This window comes from Labrus bergylta, chromosome 9, assembly GCF_963930695.1.
Source record: "Labrus bergylta chromosome 9, fLabBer1.1, whole genome shotgun sequence".
Classification (NCBI taxonomy): Eukaryota; Metazoa; Chordata; class Actinopteri; order Labriformes; family Labridae; genus Labrus; species Labrus bergylta.
This window is the reverse complement of record NC_089203.1, coordinates 17,684,610-17,707,137: the sequence shown is the minus strand read 5'-3', so window position 1 is coordinate 17,707,137 and position 22,528 is coordinate 17,684,610. Positions and strand designations below refer to the sequence as shown.

Here is a 22,528-nt window from a genome sequence, read left to right as displayed (position 1 = left end):
ATGAGAAAATAATACTGGTGACTCTGCAGGCAGGTGAACCTTCAACCTGATGAGAAAAGACTTTGAACAGGACTCAGAGCTAAAAGAAACGAAATGAAAGAGCAAACCTGATTGGAGGCGGCAGATTCAGCGAAAGAAACATTGGTGACTGGGGTCGAAGCCGACGAAACAGTGGAGGTGGTGGCACCGTGCATCATGGGAACTTTTATTCAGGCAAGTCAGACGAAGGACAGAGGACAAGGATGTGGGCGGGGAGGGGTGGGGCGGGGAAGGGGGGGGGGGACAGGAATGATATGGTTACCATGGCAAAATGTGTAGGATCAAAAAGTCATGGCACAAGTCATGTGATATTGCCGGGATGAATTAAACAAGTATCAAGACACATGCAAAAGAAATAGGAGAAAACATAATTAGCCAACCGGTTATAAAAGAAAAGAAAATGCATCACCTCACTAGCAAATTATCTTCAAACAAAGAAGGCAATACACAATCATACAATCTCATCAGACTGGAGGATCTGATATATTGTATTTACATGGACAGGGTGAGTGTATGGAGGAAGAATATGATAGAGTACAGGATACAACCAAGAATGTCACAGCTGCATCTGCATTTCAAATAAGCAGTTTATCCCTTATTTAAAAAAAAAATAGTCCTGCATTTTCCTAGACATAATCAGCTAAATAATATCACCTAAAATCTGCTCTGATTTCACTGATCATTTTGTGATTAAGTCGGTTTTAGTGACTGACCAGCTTTGCAAAAAATAGTTAATACCTCACTTTCACTTCGTACTTTACTCAAAAATATCCTGTGATGATGAGTGTGAAAGTTTTCTACCAAAGATAAGTCTAATGTGTAATTTATGGACGGATTCAATGAAATATCATTGGCATGACTAGTGAGCCTGAGAAAAAAGGGATATATGTAACCTGTGTCTGGAGAAGATTTGTCATTTCAGATAATGTGAGTTACTTCACTGCCATGCTGAAGGGAAGGTCTCGTGAAATTATGCCTTTTGTTGCATCATGAAAAATGCTCCAGAGCTTTTAGACTGAAGAACTGAAAATCAGGATAGTGTGACATCTGAGGCTTCCCTTTTGATTTTGACAAAAATCTCCTCTCCTCTCCGATACTGATATTATTTCTGAATGTGTTATATCACTGTAATAATATTAGTATGCATGCACAGGGGTAACAATGGTATTGATTGAGAACACAAAGACAAGTCAGGAAATGCATACAGAGGGGTCACACACACAAACATGCACCAGGCATGCACACACAGTGCTGAAATGAAATGATCACATGCCTACACAAAACATGACTCCATAAACAAACAGGACATTTTCATGATTGTAGACAGGTAGACATGAGGACACAGCTAGGACGCTCTCAAGAGGACAATTGGCTGAAGGTCTACCTGAAGGTCTCTAGTTGCTGACAACAGAGTCATTTTACCAAAAGGTTTGGACAAAAGAATCACATCACTTTCAGCTCAATACCTGGGTCTTTGTTTTACTACTGAACTAATATTCTTATGTTATTGGTGTTGTTTTGAGAGACTCAATAGTCAAGCTAATCTGTGAAATAAATGTATTTTTTTTTTTTTATGGACAACTGAACGAACTTGATGAAATATGAAATACATTAATGTTCTGTTCAAGTCATTCGTCTCCGCACTATATGAAAATAACAGGGGCACCAAATGCATCTTATAGTGAGATCATTTAAATTCATTTACACTATAAAGGTAATGAACTCACTCCGTCAAGGTGCTTGCAGGAGAGTTTTAAGAAGTCCCGGCCGAGGCTGACAACCCCCCAAAAATAAGCTCCTCTGAAGTAACTGAAACCAGACCAGTCCATCTCTTCTCTCTGCTGCTCCTGCTCTCTTCAGTTTGTCTTTTGTTCATTGAGTCTTCGTCTCATGTTAGTTTTGTCTCCATCTTGTCAAACTGCCTTTTTTTAACATGCGCCAAAGTTTCCCTTTTATCACATGTTGGACCTGCTGAGTTTTCTCCCTCAGTTGTAAACAGTTATCAGGCCACTGTTCTTTTATTTGCTACTTTTTCTCGCATTTAAAATGTATTTTTGTAATCACACAGACATGCCATCAAAGTTCTTTGTTAATAGGCCAGTTTATTTTGGCAAGCACTGGACCAACGATAACCATCCAACAGCTGATAGACAATTTGACTCCAGAAACTATCAACCTGTCCACTGAGGGGAACTTTGGGCCAGCAAAACCATCACAGTCTCTAACACAGTGTGACCCGTTGGAGCCGCATATCTGGTTAGTTATCATTTGTCATTGTTTTATCTTTTAATACTGATATTATTGAAACCACTGCTATCACTCATATATTCCCATTCAATTCCAGCCCAACTCTGTAAAGAGCAAATCCATCCCTGATAGAGAATTCAACCACCTTGTATGAGATTGATAAAGAAATCTATCACTTTATACTTAATGCTTAGTGTTCAAAACTAATACTATGTAATCAAATATCAATTCAATTCTAACAACTTTATTAATCCCTCTTGGGATATTATACATTATGCATTATAATATTGTTCTACCCTGACTAGTCTCAGGCAGTGCACCAAACTGTTAGTGAGAGCAGAGTTATGAAATATTGACTTCATGAACAACTTATTTACGCTATATCACTTTTCATTAAATCAAATTTTCCACTACTCTCCTCAAATTATTAAGATAAACTTGATGTGTTTACTTTCACAAGAAAGTGCAAAATTTTAAAATGATATCGTGTGAATTTAACAAAGTCTGGCTTGAAGGCAGCTAATAAAAAAGTCCTATCAGACTTCTGAAGCCTGTTGCACTGTAAAACATTTGCTATATTTAGCTAAATGGCTAAAACATGCGACCCAGTACAGTCATGTTGTCCTGTAAATAATCACTATATCCCTCAATAAAGGCTCCTGTCCACTATCACAAATATAGAAGACAAATCTGACCTATCAATGGATCCTGAGGGACACAATGTATAGAACAGGCCAAATTATTTAATGACACGTGTAAAAAAAAACCAAAGAAAGCAAAGGATGAGAGCAAAAGAAAGGACGACAGGAGAACAATGAAATGAAAATGAAGACAAAATGTGGAGGTAAAGAAGTTGGGACAGCAGCAGGTAAAAGCAGATGAGCAGGTTCAGGGTTAGTGAAGGCATCACAGGCGACATCGAGACTGTCAGAAATATTAAACACAGGAGTGTGTACAAAGACACACAAACAAACAAGAAGTTGATCTGTGAAGGATAATTGAATAAAGCCAAGTAGCAAGAAGCAGCATCAGTATATACTGCCTTCATCATAGAGCAGGTACAGTGTGTGGGTGTTTTGGCCTTAATGCGAGTAATCAATAATTCATGCCGGACAGACTTCAAACAATTCACTGACCACTGTCTGTTTTTTACTGCAACTATGGAATAAAAAAAGTGAATAAAAAATAAAAAAGATATTTGTGTATATCCACAAAAAATATTTTATATGATCCTCCAAGCTTAATTTTTTCTTCATTTTTATCTAGTCTGGACCTGATCATTATTTAAATGTTTGCTGAATTGATTCATATATAAAAGGTTGGAGTTTATTGTTTTGGTTATCGGTCTATGAAATAGAAAAAATGCATCAAATCCTCCGATTTTTAAAGGCTAGTGTTTAAAATGCTTCTTTGAACAAACATTCATATAACTGCAACAAAACCAGCGATATCAAGGTCAGCAAAAATGATTCATGCCTTGTCCATACATTCCACATTAAGTGGACAGGCCTGCCGCCAGCATTCCCTCATAGTCATTTTCTCATGCGTCGTTTGTCTTTGCTTAACTGCTTAACTAAACGTGTGATGTTTTTACAGCTTTATGACTCTCACACACAAAGCAAGACTGAAGGAGATTGTTACAATTACTCCTGTGCACACATTGCTCCAGTCATCCATCACAAACAAAAACCCGAAACAAGATCCAGTCATTCATGGTTCCAGTTTTACTCCTTCACGTTTAAGGCTTCTTAGGCTATGTTTTATTGATGCTTACATATGTCGAGGACTCACCAGTGGGGACAAAAGCTGGTTGCTGAAGCTGCATGTTAGCAAGGGCCTGCTGGTAATGGAACATGCTTGGGTTAAAGACAGTAGCAGCAGCGCCGTTGCTCTTCTCTAAAATCTGTCTCTTTTGAAGCTGCATGACGCCTGGAGGCAGACCCTGTCCAGGAAGAAACAGGCAATTAAAGAGAAAACAAGTTATCCTTCATTACACTAGTATATCAACATTTCCCCTGTAACCAAAAAGTTACACTACCCTATGTTATCTGAGATTAAATGTGTAGTCATCTCTGGATGTTCTCCTGCACATAAACATACAGTTGATGTTTCTGTTTTCCACCACAAGAAGGCGCTGCAGTTTATCAGATTAACTGAAGTGAGGAAGTACTTTTTCCTCCTAACAGGGAAATATAATAATAAAGTTTCCAAGATATCGTTTTGGAAAAAGAGCTACTTTATTTAATTAGCTTGCCTAATTGCTCTGATCAATTTAAAGTTAAATCAGTGAAAATGTGAAAACACAGAAAACTAATAGCAGTGATAAATTAATTCAGCTGAATGAAGCATCACCTGCCAACGCTGTAAACCCTACATGAATACTGGAGTAAACCTTGCATACATTATATTTCTGATAACTTTAATTTCACTATTTTTAAAAATCCTTTCAGAGAGCTAAAATACAGTTTTCGTGTTTTATCACTACTGATTACTGACAATATGTACGGCTGCTCAGGAATGCTAACTTAGCCCTTGTAGCTTGCTTCACAGAGAGCCACAGTCTCAGACAAATGCACAGAGCTGACGTTCTTAAAAATAAAAAAAATAAAAAAACATAATCCCCAGACTACATGATCAAATTTCATGCTGCCCGAGCGACACAGTGATAACCTGATTCTTCATTGCATCAGTAAACAATATCCCAATAGAGAACAAGAACATCTTCTTCTGTTCCACTGCTGTGTGAAGCACATGTGGTGAGTTTTAATCTGTAGCTCTAGATTAGGTGAGTTCTGGCTTACCCATGGGTTTTTTCTAACCTGGGGTTCATTGTATTATGAATTTGAAATCTTTGGTATTTTTTCTTCTTAAAAGACTGAAGGCATCCCAGAGTTTGTGTAAAAAACGACTCACTAAGGCTGTGGAGGATGTGTTTTGACTGGCTTGGTGCTGTGCAGCCTTGATCCTGGCCTGCAGGTGAGCTGGGGGATGGAAGTACTTGCACTTGTCTCTGCTGCAGCGGCCTTTAATGTAGTCCATGCAGACAATGACCGAGTTCTCGCTGCAGTCAACCATTCCAGCTTCCAGTGGGTGAGCATAGCGGCAGTCGCTCTCACCCCGCGTACAATTACCGCGCTGGAATTCTCGACAAACCTGGCAGGGTTAGGTAAGAGCGCTAATTAACATTTAGCTTTCATCATTCAATGGCCAAACATAGACGCACAACAACTGCATGCAGGACGCATACCTCCAGCTTGTCTGTGCGCACATGTTTTTGTGCTGAGTTATCGTTGCCCATGGCTGCCAGGCCTGTGGGACTCCCAGGGACCAGCAGGGGAGTACTGGGCAGCAGCTCAGGCATGAAGCCCATGCCTGGGCCCATGTGGCTCAGATAAGGACTGAACGCCATGCTGTGACTGGTTGCCAGGGAAGGCGTCATTGGGAATGCTGTCTGGGGGGAGGGAGAGAAGGGCAGAGGCATAAGAAACTAAACAAGTTATGGCAGAGCTGTCTCTGGCTTTAGGAGAGGAATTTACGTGAACATAACCAGTACTGTGAGTTATTTACTTACTAAATATATGAACACATTATCTGGCAACAACATAGTATAGTATAGAGTGTGTCACATAAAATTTATCAGAGTACAGTGTTAGTATTTTATTGAATGAGAGATATTCTCCAAACACATTGTATTAATAGGGGAGCAATAGTTATAGATCGGACTGCTCACTATAGGCTGTAACTGCGCTCCAGGCAGCATGAACTGCATCTGTTGAGCCAACATGGCTGTTGCAGCCTTCTGCTGGATCAAGTTGTTCCTCCCATTAATTTCCAGCTGAGTTTTCAGGTGTGGAGGTGGATGCAGATATTTACAGTTCTCACGTGTGCAGCGCCCCTGAGGAGGAGAGAGGAGCGAGTAAAGTTAAGAGAGCACAGACAGGGTGAAATGAATGACTTCATGCTAACTATAGGGTATTACGTTTGTCAAGTTTGCATCATCCATTGAATCAAGTTTAATTTGTTAAACTAAATATAACAAATCTAGCTATTTAGAAAGCAAAACTATTCAAGGAAAATCCTAAGGCTAAAGGATCACGAGCCCCACGAGATTGCTCAGGGCTTGTGCCCATTTTTATATCCATAGTTTGGGGGAGTTCAGTGGTGGCAGCTGAGGCGGAGGACTCAAAGGTTACAGTACAAGGAAAATCCTCGTGGACTGAAGTACTTGTGAAGTATGTGGAAATACGGGGGAAACACCCCATACAATCCAGCACAGGGGGGCAGATCCCTAAACTCAGGCTGGGGGAGGTAATAGGGGGAGTGTTCTTCCCATTTCAGGTGTGTCAGCCAATGGGCAATGGGAATTGTTCTCACCTGCAGAACCATCAGAGCTTACTTAACCTGCGTCCAAGAAGCATGGAGAGCGTAACAGAGGCTCATGCAGCAGGATCAAGCAGTGTCACTCGTTTAGCCACCATTTTCACATGGATGCAATGTTGGATTCTGAAACTGTGAAGGCTCATTCTCTCTCTCCCCCAACTAGGAAAGCCGACCTGCTGATTAAGACTCCAGACTAAACAAAAGCACTCATCGCTCACTCTCTACTGTGTCCACAGGACAGTGGCAAAGCCCTTCACTGACAATTATGTACGGGAAGAAACCTTAAGTCCATTCCCATTCCCAATCCCTCTAACCTCTAAGTTACCATAAAGACACTTTAATTGTCATGGTCATCTGTCTCGTGTCTCCTATTATGTTGTAATATCTTCTACCATTCCCCCTGGGTTGACACAAGAAAATGTAGAATTTTAACTGGCAATCAAACTAAGATGGCTCACGTGTCTAAAAGCAAAAACAGCTACAATGGCTGTTACATGTACAGTTAAATGGCCAGTGGAGTATTTGCACCAGCTTTGGATTTTTCCACAGAGGGTCAGCAGAAGTCAAATAAGCGTTGCTGACAAGAGATGAAGCTGGAAAGTGAAAACAGACGCTTGACTCTCAGATCCTGTATGCCAGATTCTGTATCTCTGCCTGGTGACCATCAGCACAAGATATGAGCCGAGCTTCTACATAGATTTTTAATTGGTCCAAAAAATGTGTAACGCCTTTGAGTGCAGGATGAGTCTTCAGAGATTTTAATCGTTACACAGGAAGATAAGAGATACAGTTATTTTCATGTAAAATTCTCTGATAATGTTTAAAGGAAATATATTTGGCAGATAAATGAACATTTAACACATGAATGCTGAATAAAAAAACTCAGGAAAATGTATTTTTTCATTTCATGTGGACTTAAACAAATGCAGCATGAGACATGTAGCTGGAGCAGCCGTTATTCAGATGTTATCTTTATGGGCACATGAAGCTTTTTTATTTGTCCAGTATGCAAAGCTCCACTCAACACATGAAAGCTTTAACAATGACTGCAGTTTGTAAGCGAACAAAGCTGTCATTTATTATAGAGAGAAGATTGCCTTTATCATTAATGCCAATGAAACAGCAAGAAATGGTTAAGGAAAAAATATTTATAGAGGTCACACAGGTCGACAATGTTTTTGGTTAGAAATTAGTGTATGAAATGTTGTAGTTGTAGTTGCTCTGATGGGTCAAAATTAACCTACAAATGTCTGAATCATTCATTAGTTTTGTGATAAATGCAATATGTTTCATTTGAATGAAACTTTGAATCCCAACCATCCCTTTTAATGATCCACTACTAACATAGGTAGCTATAATTATGTATTTTAGTCAGCTGAGACTTATCATGGATCAGCAGCCTCTGCCAGAAACACTTTTGATCAGAAGTAATTCTGTATGTTCATTTTTTCTTGTCATCTTTGGCTTTTTGACAAACTCTATATCAGATTGTGAGCCATTTATCTAAAAGCAATTCATTTTGCCACAGAATGTCATTACAGCAGTGTCCTTCCTCTCTGCCAGAGACTGTGGGGAAGGTGAAGATGGTGCTGCAGGAGCACAGCTGCAGGAACACTGCAGGTCAACGTGCACTCACAGGAGAAACTGCAGTCTCCATTAAACCCCTGGGCCGATAGCAGCTGTCTGCTCTTGCAGAGGAGCTGTTTACCCGCAAAGCTACCTCCACATGCTCTGTCATCAGACCACACCCTCACAAGCTACCTCATTTGGTCATCACAAGCTGAATGAAAAGTAAAACAACGGAAAATAAAAAAAGACAAAATGACGTCATAGTGCAGAGACTCTGAAGGTGATGGATGATGTCACACTGAGAGGAGGACACACACACACACACACACACACACACACAATAAGGATTTAAAAGCAGCAGAAGAGGTGCATAGGACAGAAATAAACTGCAATGTCTCCTAAACTATTACCCATGAGTGATTGAAACAACCTCACACACCAGACAAGGTGTACACTAGAGAACATGCAGCAGCCTGAAAATTGGTCAGGACGGTACACAGGCTCACACTAACACCCTCGCCCACACTGGAGATGCAAGCGAGCTTTGCGTCAGCGAGCTGTGTGTTTAGGGATGAGTCTGTAATGAGGAGTGCGTCCCATGAGTCCAGCCTGCTTAAACTCAGTAACAAAAGTTCCTATTAATGAGCCTAATGATGCACTTTGTACGCTGAGCTTAAAAAAACCCCAATATGAAATCAATTTTAACTGGACTTGGTTTTCTTTTAGTACTAACAATGATACAGATGCTAAAACATTTGAAAAAAGCTGATAAAATGGTGTGGACGGCAGTGTCGGGTCAGGAATATCCTTTTGGTAGCCATAGCAACACACTACGCAACACAGAAAGAGTCCCTGTTAGTAAAGAGGTGAGCTGCTGATCATCCAGAGAGAGGGGAGAGATAATAATAAACAATAAACAGAATCCCAGTTCAGAACTGTAAATCATATACAGTAGAGCTTTATCACACAGATGAATGTGAGACCAACATGATGTTCAGGTAACAAATTTATCAGCTGAATAGTTATCAGGTCAAAATGTAAACTTGGCGAGTACTTTAGTTTGCAGATTATGAAACAGACTGAAATTTATATTGAGGTCTTGATTGTTGACCCCTCAAGCAAACAAGACAACCACAAAGAAGATTAATAGTTTGTATATAGTTATTTGTAATGCCTGAAAGTGCTGCCACATACTAGGTGTCAGATTAAGTGATTAACAGCACACTGCAGAAACAACTGTTTTTTTAAAAGATATTTTGTGATATTTTTTTTTTGCCTTCATAAGACAGGACAGCTGAGAGAGAAGTCTTTGGAGAGGAGAGTTGGGGCTGATGTGCAGCTGCGATGAGGACTACAGCATCCATACATGATGCCATCCAGGTCCCCAGAAAAAGCCTTTTAAAAAACCTTTTTTCCACAGGCAAGAGATTCAATAAGTAATAGAATTGACTGTTAAAACAGGCAGGATGAGATTTTCTGTTAATAAAAAACACTACTCATACATGTACTCAACAACAAAACCTGCATGAGACGACTGTTTTTGTCCACAGGGGACACTGAAACTGACACAAAATTGTAAGTTCCTCAAAGGAGCTTTAACTTCCAAATATCTGAAAAAGCTAATGTCACTCAACAACCTCAGCTGTGTTTTGAATTTTTGTTCAAATCGTGTTTTTATGCTTGATCCTGCGGCACTGAGGTATATCCTTTAAGTGTGTCTAGCATAGCTGTATAGTCTCGATAGTGGAAAGATACTTAAAATGTGTCCGAGCTTCTTTAAGGTAAATATCTATAGTTTTTTGTTGTATTAAATTGAGATATTTTGTTTTAAGATTGCTGTTCCAAATAGAAATGTAGGAGTTTTTTCATCTCTAAAATTCTGTTTGGTATTTCTATCATATCATATTAACGTTGATTAATCAACAAAGTATTCAGCAGAATGATCAATTAAAACATCAGGTGGTAGTTGCAGCATTATGATGTCATCCAGAAGTGACACTGCGGTTGAATGGACTGTATGACGGGCAGATGTGACGTCCAAACTAATCATCTGAGATGACAGCAGCACTCCAGTTAATAGGTAAAGAGAACTAGGCGGTGGTCTGTCCCCTCCTTCCCCCACAGCAAGTTCAGACTGACCAGACAGAGCTAATGGAGCAACAGGGAATGACAGCGATCGCCTCATAGTCGGCTTAAAGATGCTAGATAGGGGAGGGACAGTGAGGAGAGAGGCCATTAGCAGACAAATCCATAAAATTAACAAAAGAGCGCAGGGTGGGGGGAGAACAGTAGGAAGGAGTGATGCTGTAGAGAAGCTCTGTTGGGGGACAAAGCAAGGTGCTTCTTTTTTTTTTTAAAGTCAGTCGACCACAAACAATGGCTGTCAGCTGAGTATAATCCTGCAAAACAATGAGGGCAGACACTATAAAGAGGTGGTTGTTAACGTACTGTGCTGGTACTAAAACCCTGCTGCAGTCCAAGATCAAAACAGCTGCTTTGACTTTCAACTGTCACCAGTACCTTCTCAAACCAATGACATGCACCCGGGGCCTTCAAACAGCCAAACATGCCCTTTAATTCTCTTCCCCTGCTTTTAGTACAAAGAAACTCGCCTTTTCTCCCATGAATGAAACCAGTACAGAGCCAGGCTGTTGCTCTGTGCTAAAAACAGCCGTGCCACTCAGTAAGATCAAACTATCCAATGGGTACACACTCCTGTGCTGTTGCTAGGCCCCCCTCTCTGTTCCTCTCCCTCTTGCTGCCTCTCAGTCTCCCTCCTGCTCTGGAGGACATAACAGAAAAATGGCTGAATAATAAATTCTAACTCGATAAACGAGGAGACAGCAGCTGCACTCAGACAGAAAGCCCCTTGTCTGGGTTTCACTTTTTGCCTGCACGAATGCTTGTTTGAGAAAACCCTCTCACATGTATCCACATGCGTGCACACCGGGGGAAAGAGAAACAGTCACTTCCAGATTTTGGAGCAACTGGCCATTGATATTTAGAGCACTGACAAACTACAGTGAAGCATCATCACTTTTCTGCTGAGTGTCAGTAGATGTAGTGTTTAAGTTCTGTGGTAGAGGAGAGAGGAACCAGCAGAGCAGCTGCAGTGATGGTGAAGAGACACAACCGGCAAGCCCACATCACTAAAGACAGACAGACAGCCAGGAGAGCGGCTTTATGAGAAATGATGTCTACAGGCGAAATGCACACAATAAATATCTTGATAACAAGACCTGCTATTGGCAGTGCATCCATATGACCTTCGATAACTCTTCTTGCCTGGTTTAACGGAGGGTTAGGTAATATGACAATTTATACCGTAGCCAGTGAAAATCCTTGATCCTGATTTGCTTGAAGCTGTAGATTAACCTTAAGTGAGCAGACATTTTTGATGTTGGATTTCAGTTGTTAATTTACCTCATTTACCAAGTTTTTGATTTACTTCCTGTAAATTAACTAGCCTTTCACAAATCAACATATTGTATTATTTCAGATTCATTTTAACATATTTATATCTGTAGGCTCGTTAATAGTAGTCCAATAATCAATGTTCTTGTTACCTTGAATAGCTTGCTGCCTTTGTCTGTTCTTGAGTCTGTACATGGGGATGTCAATATACATTGGCTGATTCTGATTCTACTCTGAAGCCTGTTTGGTTTAATATCTTATACTCACTATCATCAAAGGGATTTTGTTAGCTTTTGTTAAGGACATGGAAAGTCATGTGAACAGTGTGTTTTGTAACCATAGACACTATTGCAAGGCCACTGATGAACATTTTCCTCGAGTATGTAAGTTACAGAGTGGAACACAAACTATACCTAAACTTAACATTACAGGGATCTAATTTGGTTCAGGGTTTTTCCAGATCAATCACATCGACATATGCTCTCTATCATGACATACGAAACTACAAAATGACCTCACACCAAATCACCCTCCCTTAGTTTATATGCACCCTTTTAGACTAATTGAAGATGGGCTAAACCTTAAGTGACCAGCTTCTGTTCTCAAGTCTTTCAAAATGAGTCATGGAGAACTGACTGCTTTCTATTGAAGGTAAACCTACAACACAGTAACAATCTAATCAAATTATCAACTTCCCAGTCCCCCAGTTAATACAACTAGACATATAAATTCAAGAAATATAAATTTGGGTAGTTTGTAAGATTCTATTGGGCACATTGTTGAACTGAATTGAACTACCTCGACCTGACAAATCTCAGACAACCCACTAAACCATTTAAACTCTCATTAAAACTAAAAAGGAAAACGTTGTTGTGATTTGATGTGTGGCATAGCCCTGAAGTTGGTGTTTTTCTTTGTTAAAGTGTATAAAATGATCATCATATTTCATCATTCAATTATATTTTATAAATTTTTCACCTGAAGTACACAATAAGAGATTATGGCTAGGCATTGGACAACAAACATTTTAAATAATTTAAAAAGGTTTATGAAACATTAATAATTTCAATTAAATTAAGCGATATTACATGAGAGGGAGCGACATCCAGGCAACGTTTGCCCCACTCCGAATCGGTTGTAGGCACAAGGCAATAGTCACAGCAGTGCCGACATTCAGCACATCTCAACCTCAAGTGTGATTCTGCCTCCATACTACAGCTATATAAGTGGCAAAAAGAAAGGAGTTTTTTTACTTTTACTTCATTCTATTTGGGGGGGGGCACCTTATCTGAAAACAAAGACCGCCTCTGCTATAAAACACAACAAATTGTGTTTCTGTCGTGTGTCTGTAATATTTGTTTCATACTATGAAGGGCCAAATACATCAGCTGACTTGACACAGCTGACTTTGCAGGTGTCTAAATTAACTAGATATAATATGGCAGTGACTGAGAAGTGCAATGACTGTGGCATTGTTACCTTGAGTGAGTCAAAGCAGGCGATGACACGGCCGTTCTCCACATGGCAGCTCCGGGCAGGATGGGCAAACTTGCACTCCACATCAGACCTGGAGCAGGTCCCTCTCTGATACTCACGACACACTTCCAGGGTCAGCCATTTGGTGTCCCGTCCCATGCTCATGCTTATAGCCATCAGAATCTCTCAACAACACCGAGCAGCGGTGGAGACAGATGGACGGAAAACTGTCTAATGAGAGCAAAAGTGACTAATCGTAATGCAATAAAAAATCCCCAGCAAAATGGAGAGGAAACAGAACCAAAAATATTTCTCCTCTGTGCAAAAAGGTAGCAAGTCCTTTTGGGTGGTTTATTTTAGGGGATGTTTATTAGTTCTTCCTGGGAAAAGTGGCAGCTGAAGTTTCAGGGCGATGAGATAGAGGGGGCTGACTGTGAGCAGAGGCCAGCTCCGTCTCAAAAAAAAAAAAGGAAAAAACCTAAACTAGTCTGAGGACATCACTCCAGCATGCTTGGCTGTGTCACAGAATGTCTGTGCCTTTACCTAAATCAACCGACAGCTTCGGAAAGTCACTGTTATCTTTACGTCAACATGGCCACGGCTGAGGCAGTCACTGTGGGGCTTTTTTTTGTTTTAAAAAGTCTGACAAAGTAGATTTCAAAAAACAACAAAAAGCAGAACCTTATAGGGGTAGGTGTCCTCACACTGATGAGACAAGGTGGCGGCTTGGCTCAGCGTTTGTGGGGGCTGCAGCTCAGCAACGTGGGATGGATGACTCTGTGGCTGTCAGGATAAAATACAGCCTCCACTCAAGGCCAAACACACACTGAGCCAGACCTGATCTCGTCCAGCAGTCAGACAGCAGCTAACCAGCAGCAGTGGACAACCCGGCACAGTAGGCACTTTGGAGTTCCACTTCCTCCTCTTATATCAGTCTCTTTCTATCCCCCACTTCGCCGTTGATAATTCTTCTGTTGTCATCATCCTCAATGACCTCTCTCCTGCATGTCCTTGCTTGTTTTGCTGCAGACTGTAAAAAAAAAAAAAACGAGAGGCAAACATTAATCCAAAGCATTAACAAAACACCAGCCTGTTGAGGAGAAAAAACGGCAAGCTACAACCTCAGAGCTTGTTTAAATGAAGGGTGACGAGGACCAAGAGGCACGAGATTGGGAGGGGAACAGCCAAAGAGAAGAAAGCGAGGACAAGCAAATAAGAGAACAGAGCATACGGGAGGAAGGGAGGCAGCAATGAACAGGAAAGGGCAAGCTATGTCTTGATTAAGTGATACAAGAGAGAGAGAGAGGGAGGGGAGAGAGAGAGGGATGGAGGGGGATTGCAGGCAGGACAGAGATGGCACTTAAAATACCCTGAGATGGAGCAGAAAGTAATTGACTAACTTGACATGAAGCTCCAATATAGAGGGAACAGCAGTGTCCTTGAAATCGTACGACAGGCACATGTGGACGACACCAATGATTCCCAGACAGTTATTAATGAAGAAGTAGGAAAAGGAGAGACAGGGCAGAGAGAGAGAGAGAGAGAGAGAGAGAGAGAGAGGGGGCAGTTCTTCACAACTGCAGCTGCTGTGCTCAATGCAGTGTTCCAGCCAATCTGACAGACTCTTGCAGGCATGCAGAGCACTTCATTGCCCAATGACAGGGCTGTTTCCACAGCAGCTCCTCCCACCATAGAGCCAATCCTTATTCCTCCCAGGCTTATTTCACTGGTACAGCACAGTCATGGCTGAGCCACATGCTAGTATTACACTATACAACAACTTTTGGCTCACTTCGCCCTCACACAGGCGTGGAGGACTAAGTTCGACTCTGCTGCAGTGTAATGCAGGGTGGATGCATGCTGTGTCTGCTGCGCGGTTCTCTATTAGGCAGTAGAGTGAGGTGTCTGCACACTAACTGAATACAGATCACAATCGATGACGAGGCTCAATAAAGAGAGGAAAACTACAGGTCAGATTCCCAGGACAAGGCAAAGTCCAGATGGTGCTGTGGGATCATGTAAAAAATGATATGAAAAGAAGGCTGTCCTGTATGCAACAAAAAGATATGTGAATTAATGCACAGGGCTAAAAAAAAAAAACAATAGACAAGATGAAGGAGAGGAGGGGTGTAAAAAATAGGAGGAGCAGCAGAGGGTTGGAGCAGATATTATCTGTCCCTGCGTCTGATGGCAGCAGACACAGACGGAGGAACTGACGGGGGGGAAGAGTATGAGGGAACGTGAGTGTGAGCATGCAGACAGACAGCCCAGAAGGAGGAAACTGCGGTGGATAGGGAGACAGAGGGAGAGGGGGAGGTGGGGGTTGGGGGGGGGGGGGGGGGTGAATTGGTACACCAACCTTCAAACACGAGAACAAAGACACATCCCAGCCCAAAAAGAGGAAGAATGAGAGATAAGCAGGTACAGCAATTGCTTTGCTTGCTAATCATTCTGCTTGTCTGTGCCGCCTCCTCCTCCCTGCCCACCTACAGATCGATGGAAACTTTCTCAGGGGGACGAGACAAGCACTCCTCCTGCAGCTTTGCCTGTCCTGCATTCAGTTCCACATCAAGCGCCCTTTGCTTACGCACACCCTTACAGTGCAGCTCAATATGCACCCATAGCATCATCAAAATGCTCCTCAGCAACACTCCTTGCTCACACCAAATGGCGCACAGTTGCCATTACATCCATTCCTGGAAAGCTACGCAGCAACACTGGCTCTGGTCCAAAGCCATTCTAGTTCACACTGCACTCTGTACCTTTGAATATACACAGTAATGACCTTTCACTAGCTTATATGTACTGCTGTGGCTCTGCTCTCAAGGAGTTAAACAAGACTTTCCTGGATAGTATTCCCTTTGGCCTCTATCAGGTAATGCACAGATATTGAAGGACAATGGGGGAGTTACAAATAGAGAAATCATGCCATATTGAAATGCAGAAGTTGGTCAAATGTGACATGTGTTAGTTACAACATGTTCCTGAAAAGACAGATCAACGTGTCAGAGCCATTATCAAGCTAGTAGTCTCTGACATTCAGACAAAATAGGACAATTTTAGTATCAAGAATAATTATACTGATTAGTTACTCAAACAATTGTGTAAACACTTCAACTGAGAGTAAAAATCTTGAATCCAGGATTGTCTACCACATAAAACAAAGTATCAGTATGCAGGCATGACAACTGTGTGAGAATGTACCAGTGCAGCTTTTAGCATTTATGCAAAAATATTAACGTAGGCACGCTATCATTCTAAATATTAGCAGCTATAATGTTAATCCTTTAACAGAAAAAGAAACATCAGAGAGAGAAACACTCCCAGGACAGTGAGGCCAGACACAGAGTCAACACAAAGTACAGCTGATGCTGATGGGAATTACTTTCGTTTTGCGGTATTTGGTCACAGACTATTCGAAAATGTTGAACCTGATGTTGACTCTGGAGGAAATATCAGAACCTTGATAAATTATTAGGATTAACTGACTTACATGAACGTGTCATTGTGAAGGTGTGCCAATCCATCCAACAGATGTGACTATTTGACTGAAATGGACAGACAGACGTTGCCCTTCATAATGCACCACAGCCAGCATGGAATAAAAGTCACAGCATCAAAAGCGTTGCTGGACTCCACTTTGTATTAACACTGTAAGACTAAACTGCACATTAGTCAGGCAATAATTTAATGACAATTATCATATCCCTCTCTAATGATCTAGTCTGCCCCAACTTTGTCACTGTTTGTTAAACACGTTGGAAATGCCCTAGAAATATTTAAGTGTCAATAATCTTTATTAAACCCAATAAAAATGTCTGCCAAAAATGTACAAAAACAACAGACACATGCTCTGACTGCATGAAGAAAAATAGGTCTAATTCCCATGCTTTTGAAATAATCATCCTACAGCCTGCAATGATAAATGTATAACTACACATCTAATCATTATCGACAGATCCTGCATAAAAATGCAGAATCGGTGGGCCCAGGACTTGATTTTGGTATCGGAAGTGTTCTGCCTTTCCTCCATAGTCCCAATAGTGTTGTCATTTTTACAAATATAGCTACAAGTCAAGACTCTGTATGGAAATCAAAAGGAGCAGAACACCATCCTCCTAAACGCAATGCAGGAAAACATCAGCAGCCATCTAAAAAATGAGGAAGCTTTTATTAATCTCTTTTTTTCTCAACACTAACTTCCTTCTCGCTTCTGAAGTTGTTGTTGTTGGACTGAACTGAACAGTGGCAATGTAAGGATAAGGAAGTCTGAGGCAGAAGTCCTTTATCTTTAGCTGCTGGCAACACTGGAAACACCAAGTTGGCTGTCGCTCCCAGAGGCTCTAACATTGTATGACAATAGCCAATGGGCTCAGAAAAATGTTCAACATTTCATACAGAGCTCAAACATGAGAATGCCGGAAGATACAGAAGCAGACCAAACAGCAGAGAATAAAATAGTACTTCCTAACAAGACGTTTGGTTCTCTTTCAGCCAAACACTGATTGACCTCGGTCCACAAGAGAAGCACCATGCTTGATGCTTGAGGTATAGTGCACACAACAATGATCTTCGCGTTGTTCCTCACAACACTGAAGGGGTTAAAGCTCTTGGAAACAAAGCAAACATAATAAAGTATGAACATTAGCTTTGACTTTTCTACGACAATAGTTATGATATGAAACTTACTGCATAGCGTAGACTATGGGTGCTGTTATTAATTCGTCTGCAGATCAATTTCTTGAATTATATCTTTGGAAAAATGATAAACACTTGAGGACATCATCTACATTCAAATCAAATTCCAAAACAAAAGCTACTGTATGTCAAAGAAAACAGCAAATCGCCCAATTTTGGGAGCTGCAATATGAAAAAGTTAAAGAGTTATTATTGCAGGTTAACTAATCAGTAAAATTGACACGTTCAGCCTCTATACAAAGACATGCGTGACATTTTCACTCTCAACTTAATTGTTATATTGTGATGAATTTTTTGGCCTACTGAATTTGTCCAACCTTTAGAGTGCAGTACAAATAGTCATTTGCTGGGATGCGGCATGGTGTATAAATATAGAGTGCCCCAGTTATAACAGTCATTGTGTTGCTGCCTGTTCTCCAGGTGTCTGCAGAGAGGAGAGGGGCTTTAGCAGTCAGCAGGTGGGGGTCAATGTGTAGGTGGAACAGGATGGGGGTGGTAAAGAGGACAGATCTAGGTGTCTGTTCCTGACCTGCGCACTGCGTCCCTCATCAAATAGTGCACCAAACGGCTCCCAGCTGTATAACCTTCATCAGAGCTCTGACGTCTGCATTATGCCCAGTGAGTATCTGGTGCCACCTCGACAGGAAGCTGCACACCTTTTCTGCTCACACTGAAGGGTAGCTGTATACCAATACGACTAATAGAGTGTCAGTCGTGCAGTCTAGGAAAAGGAGGCTGACACTGTTAAGATAAAGGCCCCTTTATTCTTTTTTCCTGCTGTCAGATATTTCCCTTTGCTCGTTTTCTACTATCCTGCTACATCCAGGGTTTCATTTGATGACTATGTCTTTTTAATTTTTAGGCAATGGTTGATTGCAACTTTTGTTGGTTTAAAATGTAAAAAGTGTTCCATTGTTGCAATTTAAGATTATCTAATGGATTATGAGCATGATGTACATTTTTCAATGAATGGGAATGTTTAATGTTGTAGGCTTTAACAGCAGGCTCACAGGTTAACTACAAATTCTGAGAAAATGTTTGTTTGCTCACTGCCGAAAATTTGCACTTCAAACGTCTGAAACAGCTAATAAAAAAACACTTCGTAAAGAACTTTGTGTAGAATTTGACAAGACAGATGAAACTGGGGTGCAGACAGAAGTTGAAGAATGAACATAAGTGAAGGGGCTAGTTTAAGTTGAGGTATCTGCTGCAGTGGAAGTAAGACTCAAAGAGCTGAAACAATGTGAAAAGTTGATTACACATTTACTCTTGCTCTATAAGTGATCTTATTGTGGATTGATCTAAATTAAAGTTGGAGTATATGCAACTTTGGAGAAACCACCAGAAGAGTAAGCAATTTGAGATTATCCAACCGTACAAAATAACCAGGCTTTATTTTCCTGTGTCCCCCAAAACCTATAAACCTGCACTGCCAGAACAATCCATAAACAACTTTAATGAAGAGAGCAGGTGCATCTCTGACATCACCAACAGTATCCAGCTTCCCTTTCTCTACCATTCTTTAGCCATGTGTTGGCTAGCTTGGTGGATATAGGCCAGCCCCACGCTACAGATTTATAGTTGACAAGTCACCATGAGTTGGGCTCATTAGTTTCCAAGTCAACGATATTTTATGGTACAAATTAAATTATTCAAGTATACAGTATATATTTTGGGGGCATCAGCAAATGTTTGTGTCCTGAGAATAGAGAAAGAATAATATCAGTAACATTATCAACACTGTAACAGCACTGATAGAAGTTGTTATATCTGTGTTGAGTCTATTGGTTACTCTAGAGTAAGAAGAGCACAAGATGAGTGTTTCATGGTGATCATGTTGTTTATAAATAGGAAAAAAACAGGAAACTACAGAGAAATCCCAAAACGGACAAATCTGAAATAGTTTTAATTTAAACAAAAACAGAGATTTTCCAAATGTAATAAAAAGAATCATAAAAATATTTTAAAAAAAGCTTAGTGTTGACAACAAATGATTTTAACTATATTTGCCTTTGGGGAAAAAAAATTCTGGAAAAGATCTGAGTCACAATTTCTGAGTTAACTGTGACTTTTAGTTTTTTTTTTTTTTGTCTTGAGTTTCCCAAAGCTTGTTGGTTTCCTCAAATACAGTGTACAATACCCTGATCTTTAACTAAGCAAAACTCACCTACAGACAACTCTTTCAAGAGCGGTAACAAGGACAAGTATACAAAAAAAAAATGGATAACCTCAATGAACAGAATATTGATTAAAAAGGTGGGGGATCCATAAATCACAATGAGAGTGAAGCCAGCAGCACGCAGGGACGGAGCAAAGTAATTAGGTTAAGTATCAGTAATCCTTTCATCTCATTAAAGCACCACAGTTCCCATTCAAACAAACATAAAACAGGCCTATCCTATCACAAAGTGGGAGAGACATGAAATAATAAAGTTTAGCTCATCGCTGTAATATGGAGGCTAGTCTGAATAAAGTGTACAACCTGCAGCTTTCATTTTACTTCACCGTAATCCTGGTGAGATTATAAAAGTGAACTATGTGGACAAACTGTATATTATAGTGAAATCTATAATGGTGTGTCAATATGACAATTTTGATTTGTTATCACTGCTAAATTGTTACTGAAAACCTTCATTTGCCCCATACAATATAGAGAGTTTAATGTGTGTGTGTGTGTGTGTGTGTGGGAGGGAAAATGAAAACAGGTTGTGTGGGAAATGTGGCAGTATGCTTGTGTGTGTGTGTGTGTGTGTGTGTGTGTGTGTGTGTGTGTGTGTGTGTGTGTGTGTGTGTGTGTGTGTGTGAATGTGTGTGTGTGTGTGTGTGTGTGTGTGTGTGTGTGTGTCAGTTTATATTATAAGTAAAGAAGAACTAGCTAGACTGGTGCAGAGTCTACAGCCTGGAGGGAGTGTGAACTTGTCCTAACTTGGCTGGGTTGTTAAATAGGCCAAGATTATGGCATTACACCCACTGGATGTGCGTACAGTACATGTAGGCAACAAGTGACAACACAGTCTGCCATGGTGGCTTGAGTGTCTAACCCCTGAGGGTAAACAAGGACAACACTCAGCCTGCCTGCACTGAATGCATGCATGGAGAGTGGCTGCAAAATCCTCCAAGCAGGAAACCAGGAAGCAACCTGCAGGTGCTCTGTACTTCTACCAGCAGTAATGTATGGAGGCAAAGACATTATTATCGTGGCAAAACACAATCTGACAGTTATGACATTTAGGCTGCATGTTTTGGTTTTTGGATTTTTGCTCTACACTTTTCGGCATCACAACAAAAAAAATCTTGAAACGCTGTCAGCCAATAATATCCTGCGTATTAGATTCAACCAAACCCTTGTGTGCAGATTCCAGACTTGAACCTGACTGCAGCCAATAGTATTATTGTAGAAATATGGAACATAGCCTTCAGCAACGACAGATCTTAACAATACATAGGCCTATAAAATTGATATAAAGCCTAAATGTTATTACTGTTGTTCCCAAGTGTAACATACCAACTATACCCGTATTAAAAAAAAAAACAACAGCAGCTTTGAGCCTCAACGCAACAGGAGAGGGAAACATATTTTTTAATCATGGATTCTATAACAAGTCAAAATTAATATTGCTGCAAACTCAACTGCGTAAAACGTGCTCAGCCTCACCTGTTTACAGTCCAATCGTATCCAGACTCCAGTGTCTCCTACGCCAGTTAAAAATGGTTATTTGCCAAGACGCATTTCGAGTCGGACACACAGCCTTTAATTATGATAGGAAGTGAAATAATTCGGAAAAGCTTGTTTTTGTCAGGTATGAATTATCAGATAAAATATAAACGTGTTCGCGCCGCGGCTAAGGGAAAGAAGCGGGGTTGGACTGGCATCTGCAACCAAATGTGTTCGGCTGCAACACCGACTGAATAACACATTTGAAAAAATTGAGGGAGGGCAAAGTGGTGAGGGAGGAGTTGGGAGAGAGAGAGAGAGAGAGGGGGAGAGAGAGTAGTGTGTGGTTTTGCCTTCGGTTATCAGGTAACATCGTTAGAATCAGGGGAAATCAAAGTCACGACGACGTTGCAGGTACGCACAGCCTGTACACTTGGGTTTGTTTCTAAACACACACACACACACACACACACACACACACACACACACACACACACACACACACACACACACACACACACACACACACACACACGGCGGATGAATGTCTGTTCTTGGTACGTGTGACGCATTATGTCCAGATTTATTTTTTTACCGAGGGTAAAGGTAGTGTACATAATATCTAGTGTCAACATGGTTAGGAAAATGCTGGCCCAAAAATCCAGTTAGAGCCGAACACAGGGCTGTTACTTAAATAATGTAACCAAAGACTAACACTGTTGACATACAAAAGCCTATATGCAACTACCTACCTCCAAAAAAAGAGGCGAAATAGGCCTAACTAGCGATAACAAATAAAATATAGACTAACGTTGGCCTAAGAAAAAACAGAAAGTAAGAAATCAACTTCACTGAAAACAGCTGGGAACAGTGGTTCTCAACTGGTGGGTCGGGACACAAAAGTGGGTCACTTTGAATGTGTGCCTGGACAGAAAAAAATGTTAAAAAAGTCTCTGAATTCCTTTTTTAAACAATTTTATTTTGTTCTGTTTCCTCTTTCTGTCACATGTTTTCTATTGCCTAAATATAAATATAAAAAGGCAGTTTATT

General features: G+C 40.7%; 1 protein-coding gene across 5 annotated transcripts in view; it reads right to left on the bottom strand.

Moving 5' to 3' along the window:
- Positions 1-21,759, bottom strand: part of mbnl3 (muscleblind-like splicing regulator 3) — a 28,552-nt gene extending 6,793 nt beyond the window's left edge. The window contains exons 1-7 of one of the 5 annotated variants that reach the window (XM_020635766.3): positions 21,479-21,748; positions 13,129-14,155; positions 6,017-6,181; positions 5,534-5,737; positions 5,200-5,439; positions 4,078-4,228; positions 108-202 (exon numbers count right to left, since the gene is read on the bottom strand). In XM_020635766.3, the coding sequence (XP_020491422.1) occupies positions 108-202; positions 4,078-4,228; positions 5,200-5,439; positions 5,534-5,737; positions 6,017-6,181; positions 13,129-13,302 (1,029 nt within the window). In that variant the 5' untranslated portion in view covers positions 13,303-14,155; positions 21,479-21,748. The other 4 variants (XM_020635767.3, XM_065958907.1, XM_065958904.1 and 1 more) reach the window with 4 other exon arrangements.
- Between the last annotated feature and the right edge of the window lie 769 nt (positions 21,760-22,528).